The sequence below is a fragment of the Coffea eugenioides genome, chromosome 9, assembly GCF_003713205.1.
Source record: "Coffea eugenioides isolate CCC68of chromosome 9, Ceug_1.0, whole genome shotgun sequence".
Taxonomy (NCBI): Eukaryota; Viridiplantae; Streptophyta; class Magnoliopsida; order Gentianales; family Rubiaceae; genus Coffea; species Coffea eugenioides.
Window position 1 is genome coordinate 36,779,278 of NC_040043.1, and position 13,022 is coordinate 36,792,299.

The window sequence follows — 13,022 nt, forward strand, 5'->3', positions numbered from 1 at the left end:
CCCTACTAATTCGACACCTCTATGATTAAACTCTTTTTAAGACACACCCCTTGTGATTAAAAAATATTCACTAACATCCATTGTGCTTTTAATTTAAGTGAAAAACTGACAGCACTACAACAAAAATGACTTTTAACGGCATTTAAAGGTGTCAGTATAGATAATCTAACCTGACACTTTACTTTTCCTCACACCTCAGACGAGTGTTGTCCCTTCCAATGTGGGGATAGGCTCATATATTCAAACGTGTCAGGAAAATTATGCTGTTATAACTTCCCATCCGTCAACAAAAATCCCTTTTCTTGATAATTGAAAGTGTCAGGATAGCTATAGTACAACATTAGGATTTCGAATTCTATACTGACACTTTTAATTGCCAGAAATTTTTTTTTTTTTTTTGATATAGAAGCAACTTGCAGGTAGTGCTCCATGCTATACATTCTGTCAATCAGAAGCCCAAAGGACTTGTAAAATTATCCCAAAGAACAAAATGCATATAAGAAAATATGCTATGATGCAAAAATCTAGAAACATCAAACTTGAGCAGCACCGTGATTATGAGAACTGAAAATGCCAACTCCCATAAGCGAGAGTAGATTTGTCATCATGTTTCATACATGAAAAGATTCACAGGAATGATTCATAAATAACAGAAGAGCACATGACTAGTAAGGTAAATGGCCACAAGAAGTCCGTACAGATATCCAGACATACCTGACAAATGGTAAGCTAATGAGAAGGAGCTAAAAGCGTAACTAGCGTTCATTTACACGACATGAATTACACATCAAGAAAGTCAATCGACTCTCAACAGCTCACTTGTATCTTGTAGGCTGAAAGTTCTTCTATCAAATGCTACTGCAAAACAGAGGAAGAACAAGATATAAGCATGATTTTGACAACACAAGACTGCAGGACCAAGGAAATGGAAAGATAAAGGAGTATATACGGAACAATCAATAATGTTTTCATGGTTTTTAATGCAAATGAGTCTCAAGGACCCTATCAGGAAAGAAATTTTTCTTCTAACAATCTACTGTCATCTACACAAATGTTGAGCACTAGCAAGAAAACACAAACCAGAATGCTTACCCGGAACCAAGGCAGTACATTATTGTAGAATCAATTATGAATCTATCACAAGAAAGAGAAGTATCACGGTTTTAGAAGCTGATAGACAAACTGTGAGTGGCCTAGTAACTATCAACATAAGTTCGTAAGGCATAGTGGTTTTTACCCATTACATGCTATTTACTGATAAGAAGATTAATTGCATAAGGCATAACAGCAATAGGCATCATAGTAAGACTTACATTTAGCATGTGGCTATGTAACCATTTTCTGGTCCTCATGTGTTGCAGCCTGATGATGGTACCACCTTTGATTGTATCCCCTTGTTGGGCATTGGTATCTGATACAGGTCTAACAATCTGCAAGCCAAGTTTAATCATACCTAACCTTAGAAAATTATGATGATCTAGCAAAAAATAGATACTAGAAAAAGAAACATACCCAATAGCTGTTTGAGTCATCAACGTTGGGAAAACCAGTGGCGGACTGCTGCCCACTACCAGAGCCATATGGTACATCATGCGAATGCAGCCTAAACTTTGTTCTCCCATGCATCAACTTGGTCACTGACCCATAAGTAATCTACCAAAATCACAGATGCCGAACAAAATAAGAATGACTTAGCACAAAGCCCCATTATACAACTATTAGAACTCAAAGCATCATACACCATTTTTATTTTCGCTACACAACAGAAACCACAAACTATAAAAAAGGAAAAAAAATCAAATTTAATTCATAAATCAGCTCTTTAAAAAATCCAAATTGCAATTTTTAACTGACACCCAACTAGATTTTTAACAAAAATTATCGAGGCATTTCATCAAACATGTCGAAGGCTATTACTAATTCTACACAAACAACTCCATTTCCTCTTTCCCTGTCCTCTTTTAGCTTAGAAACCTCTGAAACGCTAGAATTTATAACCATCACATGCCTATAATAGCACAAACTTGGTCAAAATTTTGAACCAAAAATAACTATAAAACAACTTTCTGCATACAGTTTCAACAAATAGGGGGAAAAACACACACACACAAAGATGCACTGCATATCTGTGCAACTACAGGAACGCAAAAACCACGAATTTGAAGTAGTAAGTGGGCTTTCGGTTTACCTGGATGCCTTCAGAAGTGGCAGAGACGAGGGAAGAGGTGAAATCGGAGTCAAGGGTAAGAAAAAGGAAAATGGCGAGACCGAAAAATGAGATTGCCATTAGTAAAAGTAAGCCAATGAACCAGGTAGTTTGCCAAAAGAGCAAACTGAGATCGGACTTGGAAGACGGTTCTCGATAAACTATTCGAGTCGGGGGAGAAATTTGTTGAGCCGAATACGAAGAAGAAAAAGATGATGACCCGGAAGTGGGTTTCCTTCGAGAGAGATTTTGTTGCTGATGCTGCTGTTGGCTGCCTGAGGGAGCCACGGTTGAAGCTTTATGGAAATCAGAGCTCCAATCACAGGCTCTGATGCTTGGAAGATCCTAATGATGAAGATGAAGGTGGGGCTAATCGTAATCGGAATCGTGTGGGGACGGGTACGAATGTCAAAGATGAAGGGCTTTGGAGCCAGGGGATGAGGAAGTGAGTACCCTCTCCAATGGTGTCATCGATGACACCGCGGAACCGGTCGAAGAGGACAACCCGCTACTCTCCGTCGACAATGTAGAGGGAGGAGTTGAGGACGGTGGCGTCGATACCCAAACCAATAGAGACAAAGAGAGGGGGAGGGGGGCTGGAAATGGTGGAGCCGGAAAATGAAAATTTTGAGCAATGTTTTGACTAAGTGTTTTGGCCGGCAAAATGAAAATTTTGAGTATTTTAAGCAAATGAATCTTCCGCCAAAAATCAAACGATGCTTTTGTATCTTTTTTTTTTTTACATCTCACATTTTCTCAAGTGTCATGTTAGGTAGTCTAAAGGCATATTATTATTTTTATATCTGATAAAATAAAAAAAATTAGAGTATATATTATTGAGTTGGTAATAAGTATCATGATAGGAGTGCTATAATGACACAAACCAGCAAGTGTCCTTATAGGAATGTGAGGAAAGACCATTTTTGTTGTAGTGATTAGAAAAAAAAAAAAAAAAAGATCTACCTCCATCCAAAATATGAGTGTAATGACATCTCCCATCTATTATTGTTAAAAGTACATCTTTAGTGCCACTGTTGTTTAGCATCATATGAGATAGAGGATAATGTTCCAAATACTAAAAATATATTCAAATCATAGTAATAAGATTAAAACAGCACAACTCTCAATTTCTTTTTACCCACACTTTTAGATATACGAACCTCGACAAATAGTTTCAAAAATTTTATTGATAAAACTTTTTGAAGAAAAATTCGTTCTTTATATTCAAAAATTTTAATATTAATAAAATAAATTTAAATAGATATTAAGGTAAATGAGATGATCAATAGTGAATTATGGATAAGAAATAACATATATGTGGCTAGTCCTATTTCAAACACAAAAATTGGAGACGCAGTGAAATTATTGTGAAACTCTATGAAATTTATTGAAAAACAGATTCGAACATACTACTTTTTGCGAAAAAGTAATCCGTTCTTGTCAACTAAACCAACTTGCATTAGCCTTTGTTTAAATATTAAATTCAATTAATTGGATTGAGAATCAATATTCAACTAACTCACAGTAGCCGGGGGAGGGTTATCAGAGTTTTCTCCACTATCAAGTTTAAAATTCGAATCGAGTACCTAGCTCGCTGTAGGGTGGAAGAGGTGGGAGATGGGAAAAAAAACTTGATTAATTGCACGCAATTGAAATAGTTTTTACACCTTAAATTCACCAATTTTTATGTCAATTTTCCAAATCAAAATATTAAACGTCTGCCTATATCTTCTTCTTTTTTTCCTTTTTTGAACTTGAAGTACCGGATTGATTCAATGTCAAAACAATTGGATATAAGTTCTTGCCTGCTTGGTGGATAATGATACTTGTTGCTGTTAGTCAAATTTGGTGAAGCATTCGGAAACAAAGGTACAGGGGATGGGGCTGGCTGTGAGAAGCCATTGGAATTTGGAGGGAGAGTGCTGGAGAGTGTTAAAATTAAGAAGGGATACAGTCCGGGGTTCAAGAGCAGAACAGTTTTTTTTTTCTTTTTCTTTTCGGTTATATTTGTCCACAACATGTAACTCAACAGGGAGTTGGAGGTTCCTTTTTTAACTTTTTGAACGAATTGCTGTTATTCGCTTTATAGAAACTAATTGAGGCATCTTGTTGTGGCATCAGATTTTTCTAGCTTTGATTTTGTTCAAGACATCTAATTGCCCATTTATATAACTACAGAAATTTCTCTCCCATTTTGCCTGAACCAATATAACAAATTCATGATTACTTTTATTATCATACTTCACAGATTACTTGTAAAACAGCTTAGAGAGTACACATAACCACTACCATCAGACTATTGGAAATTATTTGTTCCTAACATTCTTTTCTGTCAAAATAAAGAAAAACACAGGAACAATATATCCATTTGATGCATGAACTATGTAACCCAGCTTGCATAGATTTATAAGTGCTATAATTTTTTCCGCCGACTGAGACATTTTGCTATGGCCACAACAATACTACACAAATCTTGAAACCTGTTACTAGCCTCTGTAAGTTCGATTGGTTCAGCCAGACCAGTGTCATTGAAACCCCTCTCACACTTAATTTCAGTATCAACAATATCAACGGCTTTGTTTTTGAGGGACTTGTGGTCACGAGCAATCAATAACTTGCGGGACTCGCCAATGAGTCCAATGGTGGATTTGTAGTCACCCAAGCACTGGTCTAATTGGACCCAGGTTCTGGAATCTGTTTGATTGTTCAGAAGTGAGCTGATCAGGTTGCATGCTTACTTTTTTGATAATAAAATAGAATAATTTTATTAATCAGGAGATCGAATCTGCAACAAGTGCAGAACAAATAAAAGATGGAGGAAAGTCTCTCCATATACAAGAATCTGCAAGATTAACAGCATACTTGGCAAAGTTATGAGCTGAAACATTAAACGACCTAGGAATCCATGAAACTTCCCAACACATGAAATCTTGACATAAGACAATGGTATCATCAATCAACAAGCCACATGATGAATCATCAGATTCGAAACACTCTAGCATTTTGATGACTTTTTGTGAATCTCCTTCCAAAACGATCTTATTGAAACCCAAAGATTGCAGTAGTTGAGTAGCATGTTTGGCCGCATATGATTCAACCACATTTGGTTGCATGCTTACTCGGCAGCAGCATTTGACACGTCCAGCAATTTTTTGCAAAGGACCTTAAGATCATAACCACGAGGTGGTATAGGATTTGATCTCAGAATTTGATCACACAGCTTAATGTTTCGTGTATCATAAACAAATCTCACAGATTTATGCAATGCAGCAACGAGAGGATTACAGTTGCCTTGATTTGATTGTTGCTGTTGTGTCAAGAACCGAAAAAAAAAATGTGGGTCTCATCTTCTCTCCGATACTTAAGCAAGCAAGGACTGCAATGCTGTCTAGACCCCTTTTTTTTGAAAGAAAGGTTGCATTGCAGAATATTATGAAGCCAAGTTACGTGCAGGTTTGCAGTTCGTGCGAAACAATAATGACAATAGATTTTGGATCAGCCTCACCTCCACCGACATAATTCAAATTTTCCACGAGAAAAGGCTCCTTGTGCAACTGTTACCATCACAAAAGGGGGGGAGGGGGAAGTCTGATGATGTCAATTTGATGCTTATAAAGTTATTGGATAACTTGGTTGATTAAATATTAAAGGGAACGAATGAATGAGCTTGGAATATTTCCCGCTATCAGGTTCATGGTTCAAATCCTGTATCTGAGAGTTAGGAGCAGAAAAAATGTAGGGTGGAAGGATAAAATAAAACAAAAGAATATCACGAGGAAGATCTTGAATACTTGCACTACCATTTTGTTCAATCAAAAAGAAAATACTAGTTTTTGTTAAGCAGATAATGCATCATTAACTAGATTACACAGATTCAAAGAAACTAATACTCATGTCTTCCCTAGAGACGTTCTGCAATGGCAATATTAATACTACCAAAATCCAGAAACCTTTGACTGGCCTCTGTTATAAGTTGGATTGGTTCATCCACACCACTAATGTTAGCTTCGGCGCTGTCAATGTTAATTGCTTTCCACTAGAGGTCTTCATATTCACGAGCAATCAAATGTTTGGTCGACTCGTAGTTAAAAATCACCTATAATAAAAACTCATGGCTTAAATGTTGAAATTGTTAATTTTTTGTTGCTATATATGCTTTTTTTTTTTTGGAAGGTAGTATTTCAAGATGTAACCTATATTTGAACTTATACTTCTTATTAAGATGTACCATGTGAAACAATTCTCGTTGAAATTTAAACTATTTGTAAACATAGAAGATATCTTCCATCTGTAAACAATAAGAGTTTCTACCAAAAAAAAAAATTAAAATATTGGAGTTTAAGCATAGCCATAGATAGATAATTGACCAAGAACGGCTCCATGCCTACCCTTACATAAAATAAGTTCGGAGGACAAGATTCTTCTATGAAATACTATGAAATGCCTAGATAAGATCTGCATTTAATGCTTCATATCCTTTAGATGTTTTGCAATAACCACAGTAATATCGCCAAGATCTTGAAACTTTTTTCCGGCCTCTTTAAGTTGGATTGGTTCATCCAGACCCTTTTCTACAAATCCTGTCTCACAATTACTTTCAAGTACCTGGTTATTGACTGCAATTTTATAGAGCCCATCATAGTCACGAGCAATCAAGGAGTTGTTGGCTTTTCCAATGCCTCTAATACTCAGTTCATAAGCATACAAGCACAAGTCTAATTCATGCAGGATCATGGGATCTGATTCATTTCTTTTAAGTGAGCCGATCAAGTTGTATGTTGACTTGGCATCAGCATTTGACACAGCTATTGAAGCTTGGCAAAGAATCTGAAAATCTAAGCCTTCGGAGGGTAGAGGATATGATCTTAAAGCTTCTTGACAAAGCGATTCATTTGTTGTCTGAAAGCAAACGACATAGATCAAGGCATCTGGAGGCTCGTTGGTGGTAGCCGCCAATGCTGGAACGCTACACTTCTGAAAAAGAAGTGAAAGGAAAATTGATAATGATAAGGACAAGTTCATCTCCCCCCTTTTTTTTTAAATATGATCAGGCATAATTTTGCTAAAACGATTGGTACTCTTTATAGTGCGTATGAACACAAGCAGGACAAAAACTGCAATTTTAGCTGTTTGGAAATTTAAGCGACAGCAAGGAAATATTAATGACAATTGGCAAGTATTATTGGATAACTCCTTACTAAAATGTGCATTTTTTTTTTCAACACGATAGATTCTATTCTACATCTATTTCTACTCTATATTAAAGGGACGGGAAACATAAAGAGGTCAAGGGGAACCCGGTGAACCACCACCGATCCAGATGAGTGTTTACGCACCCGTTGACAAAATTTTCCAAGAGAGCCTGGATCTTAGAATGTAGGCCAAACAATTTGATCTCTTGACTTACACCCAAATAGAGTTTTAAAACTTTCTTGGTGGCCACTCTAGTAGTTGGTTAAGTAAACTTTGCAATCGCGAGGGCATTTTTTATTTTCAAAATTTTTTATTTTTAGATGAACATGGAGATAAAAGAACTAAAATAAAAATTTTTTATTAAATTTGAGATACGAAATATATGACAAAACTAAATGAAATAAAAACAGTTACTCTCGCATAAAACAATGATCATTAGTTGTCAACAAATCTTAATCCAATGATGGAAAAGCATCATGTGAGAAAAGTAAATATATTGGGGAGGATATTAATATTCGATTGTTTCCTAAAAAATATAAAAAAAATAAAAAGAAAATTCCTTTAAAGGAATAAAAACAAAAAGATATCCACATAAATAGCATCTGGTCATGATTGTAAAAGGACTATAAAAAGAAAACCAAGCACTTTTCCAAATCTATGCTTATGTCAAAAAAAAATTTTGGCCTGTAATAAGTTGCTAAGAAATTAGTATATAAAGGAGAAAACATAATGAGTAATGAAGAAATTCAAAAAATATAACTGATTATAAAACTTGAATGTATATGATAAAAATGCGGAATACCAAAAGATTAAAAAAAAATTACAATTGTCAACTTTTTAGAACTATTAACAAATAATCAAGCCAAATAATAGAAATAGCAAAAGTTGTGAGTTGATTAATAAAAAAAATCAAGGCAGAATTAATGATTTAGTAAAACCAAAATTAATAGTGTTTTAAACTATGGACGCATGGATACAAAAAAAAATTAAAGAAAGATGAATTCAATAAAAATGCATATATAGCAAGAAATCAATATATTGATTAAAATTTGTTATAAATAAGGAAGTAATGAATTATAAAAAAATAAATATTGTACAAATTTTAGTAATAGTAAGTTCTAATTTATGATCAAGCCAAATAAAATTTCAAATTCAAATTTTGCATAGTTGTCATTCATCCAACGCTGATAGTGTATACACTGTCAGTGTAGAAAAGATTAATCCATTAATTATTACCAAAAAAGTAGAAAAAGAATATAAAGCACCAAAAAAAACAAACATTACATAAGTGCACGTCATGAAAAGATAGGTGGTCTATTGACAGAAGGATAGAGTAACCAATTCATCTACTTACTAAATAGGAATTAAATAGCATTTTATTAGATATACTAGTTTTTAACCTATTCCTTGAATGAGATTAAATATAGTTTGGTAAAACTATTGGCAAATTTGAAAATTATAAACCATATTATAGGTAAACGTCAACAGTATCTTGTTCCTTTCAGGCATTGATTGACTATTGTAATGAAGATAAAGCACTTAAAAGTTGAATTACTACCAACTATAAACTGCTAAGAACCTGCCCAAATTAAATATATTAATCATAGTAATTACAAAAATTAAAGGAAAAAATCAGTGGAAAAAAGATGGGAATGATTCTTGTTAACAAATATAAAACATTTAGAAGCTGACACCCAAATAAAAACACTCAAAAAGATGACCATAATAAATATAAAATACAATTAGTATGAAAATTAAGGAGAAAAAGAGGAATTGATTCTTGTCAAAAAAAATAAAACAATTAGAAATTTAAATTATTACCAAAACTAAAACATTAAACGCTATCCACATTAAATATTAAAAACAATAAATATGGAAATTAAGGAAAAATGGGTGGAAAAAAGATGGTTTTGATTTCATTAACAAAAATATAACACTCAACAATTGACAATATAGAAATTAAGGATAAAAATGATAAAAGATGGGTTTGATTTTTTTCAAACAAAAATAGAACACTAAAAAACTAACAATATGGAAATTGAGGATAAAAGGTGAACGGAAAAAAGATAGGATTGATTCTTGTTAACAAAAATAAAACACTTAAACGCATGATATCTCTACTTGGAAGTTTGCCAGGTGTCATACGAATGAAGTGGCCTTCACTTTATGTAGAGAAATGGATAGAGGCAAATATCTAGTGCTAATTAACATCCCATGCAGTAGCTTAGGTAATTAGTACTTTCGTAGACCTTCAGAATTGCAAATTTTCGCAGTCTAGCGTAGAGTTTTATGCTAGAACTTCCGTTTTTGCAAATGTTTAGTGCTAATCAACATCCAATTTAGTGGAAAATGTTTAGCGCTAATTAACATCCAATTTAGTGGCTTAAGTAGTTTAGTGCTTTCGTAAACCTTCAAATTGCAAACTTTTCCAGTCTAGTCTAGAGTTTGACCCAGAAAAAAAAGAAGAAGAAGAAGAAAATTCCGTTTTGTAATTGCTATTAAGGTATTCAAGTTGCAGTCATAAGCAGGAGTGGAAATTCTCCTGAGATTGCCAACCAGTTCTTCTATTTTCCATGATGAATAACTGAGACTGCCAAGTGCCCGACTCAGTGACTCAGCTCCAGATAAATGCAGATTTTGCTTACCAAGACCGTTAGTTTAGTGATTAGCTATTGTTGCAATTTTATGAATGGCACCATAATTCTCTGTTCTTCCAATTGTAATTGCCATGTACATGTACAGCTTCTGGTGATAAAATCACCCTTGTTGAAATGACTGATCCAGTCCAGATATGGTCGTGTCGAAGCCATCTCATCTGAAAGTGAGCTGACAAACAATGAATTCTACTGATGCGTGTGGTTGCTCGGATTAAATTCAACAATCAAGATTCCATCTTGCTACAGAAACAATTCATTGTTTGCCAATTCTTGTTCCATGTTGATGGCTTGGCCACGCACCAGATCTGGCCTCGATCATGAGATTTTGAGGAGATTGATTTGATCACCAAATAAAGTGGTAGTACAGGGTCCCATGATCGAGTAAAACAATACATGGAAGAGGGCTAGACTTCCATTGCAAATCCACTACCAAGGACTTCTTCACAGCAGAGGCAGGATCAAGAAGTATAGTGAAACCAGGTCGCAAACTTATATATACTCATCTTGGGCAAGATATGTGCACAAATACGCACTCACGACAGATTTTTTGTTAGGCGCTAAAACTGCATAGCGGATGGATATTTGACACACACACATGGAAGGAGAGGAGGGGAGAGGAGAGGAGTTTAATAATCACAAACTTATAAAGCGTATCAAACTCTTATATAAATTCTAGACAAAATTGCCTTTACAAATGCTAAAACTCTCACGAGAATACAATACTAAAACACCTTATATCTAGCGCACAAGATTTGGTAATTAAGAAACTAAGATATGAAACTGCTAAATAATTTCTCTTCAGCTTAAACAAGTAAACTCCTAAAACTAGCTAGACTATACTTTTAACTTTTAGTATAGAAATAGGAAATAACTACTATTAGGAAGTTAGATTTAATTATGTCAAACACTCCTGAAGGCTGTCTTGGTTGGATGATTTGACCCTTGATTAATAAGCTAATTTAACTGCTTAACTCAACGCCCTTTTGGGTCTTAGACAGTCCTTCAAGACATTAAACCATAGTCTTTCAGATCTTGTATCACACTTGTTTCCCTTTTTCATTTTTTTTTTTTCAACAAACGATACCATTGTATAGATATGTATCACACTTGTTTCCCTTTTTCATGCATGACAAATTTTTTGCATCAAAACAACCAAAAATTTTATCCAAAAACAGTAGCCGAAGTGGCAGTCAATGCAATCCACTTTGTAATCAACTCTATTTAATTTGAGAAGATTTTTGTTTCTTTAACTCTAAGAAACAAGGAGATGATACTATTATGATCATTTTGCCAAGTAGAACACGTATCCACCAGAAAAAAAAAAATCCCATGAAATATATTTAAAAAATGAACAATCTACAGATGGAACATGGTTTGGTTTCCGATTGGCCCCCTACAATTTAGAGCCTAGGATAATATGCATGGTTTTGATTACTTTGGGGGCACCGGTGCAAGATTTGTGATTATTATTCAGGCTTTTAGCCTCCACTTGACCGGAAAACAAAAATCTTGCTCTGTCTAATTTTGAACTTTTTTCCTGTGTTTACAGAATTAACTAAATGCTGTTTCAGTTTCATATTCCAGGATAAAAACTCCCCAAGGGAAACACTATAGGTCACTCGAACACCAATGGTGATGCAATTGGAGCAGAAGAAAAGATTAAAAGAAAAGAAAAGAAAAATACTACAAAGGTCAACAACAGTTATTCCTCAATTTTGAGAGATCCTTGGGCAACTTGAAAATAAAAACTAGTTTCCTTGTTCAAATGTAAAGTATTATTTTCCATTTTATCATTGTATAGTACTTCCAAACTCTTGAACCAACTTTATGGTTTAATTCAAATAATAAGCAACATCTTTGATCAATGACATGGGTCATTTTAATTGATTGAGCCTGATAAAGTTTATAATTTAAGGGCCAAGAACTTCATTAAATTTTATCCTAATGTTTGATATACCAATGCAGCCTTTTACTCCAACACAACCTGTTTCAGTTATTCTAATCAACATCTTATCAATAGTTACAAATTATAAGAACTACCATTAGAGCGGCTATATAAATTATATCTTGTTGCACGATTTCCTGCAATTGATTAATGAAATTTTCTTTTTATGAAAAAACAAAAAAAAAAAAATCTATGAAAACTGCCAGTGTATTCTTTCCATTTTAGTATATACTTTTTTCTCTAATTTATGCATAATATATTCTTTCGTTTTGTATATCTGTTGAGATACACTATATGTTTTTCAATCTTGTGAGAAAAATCAAAGAGAAAAACGAAAACTAAAAATCCTCTGCTAACTAATTAACTTTTTTTTTAGTAAGACTAATAACCAACTGATTCGGAAGAGGTAGTTAATAATGGCCCACCAAAATCCACCATCAACTTTCCCTCTTCCTCATGGTTAGTGGCCAATTTCTGAAAGATGCTTTTCTTCATAACTTTCTATTTTCCACTCCAATCTCTAGAATCCAGCCTAAAAACTTAGACAAAAAGTGCAGAAAACTAAACGTAAAAGCTCAATATCTGCCACTGTTTGGTGGAAAGTAGTTGTAGCAGATGGAATTCGTCTCCAGTACTATTCTACAAGCTAGACCTGGTCAGTCTACATTAGACTAAATTTTGTTTCTCATAAGTTCAGTTACGTATTAAGAATCCATTTTTGTACTTTGATTTCTGCATTTTATTGTCGTCCCTGCTCTTTGGAAAATTGTTGTTTTTTAAGTAGCTGTTATTTATACGTCAATCCCACCTAATATTTAACTTAGCTTCCAAGTATTAAGTCTACTTCTTCTTTTATTGTTTTATTAATTAAGTCTACTTCTTGGATGCGTCCATTCTATCTGATGATGTTTCAGTTCTCACCAAACTTCAAATTGCCGGTGATTTCTAGTAGAATGGACATACTGTTTCAAACAGAAACAAGGCAAAAGAGAAACAAGGGGAGAGAAAGAGGGAACATACA

At 34.2% G+C, this 13,022-nt stretch overlaps 1 protein-coding gene across 2 annotated transcripts; it reads right to left on the minus strand.

Moving 5' to 3' along the window:
* Positions 1 to 692: 692 nt before the first annotated feature.
* LOC113783667 (stromal cell-derived factor 2-like protein) lies at positions 693 to 2,618 on the minus strand. 2 transcript variants are annotated; one of them, XM_027329871.1, is made up of 5 exons: positions 2,189 to 2,618; positions 1,513 to 1,653; positions 1,314 to 1,430; positions 1,093 to 1,134; positions 693 to 858 (listed from the first exon to the last, which is right to left on the minus strand). In XM_027329871.1, the coding sequence occupies exons 1-4, from the start codon at positions 2,285 to 2,287 to the stop codon at positions 1,123 to 1,125; spliced, it is 369 nt and encodes a 122-aa protein (XP_027185672.1). In that variant the 5' UTR covers positions 2,288 to 2,618; the 3' UTR covers positions 693 to 858; positions 1,093 to 1,122. The 2 variants fall into 2 exon arrangements, with proteins under 2 accessions (XP_027185672.1, XP_027185673.1); XM_027329872.1 differs by lacking the exon at positions 1,093 to 1,134.
* Between the last annotated feature and the right edge of the window lie 10,404 nt (positions 2,619 to 13,022).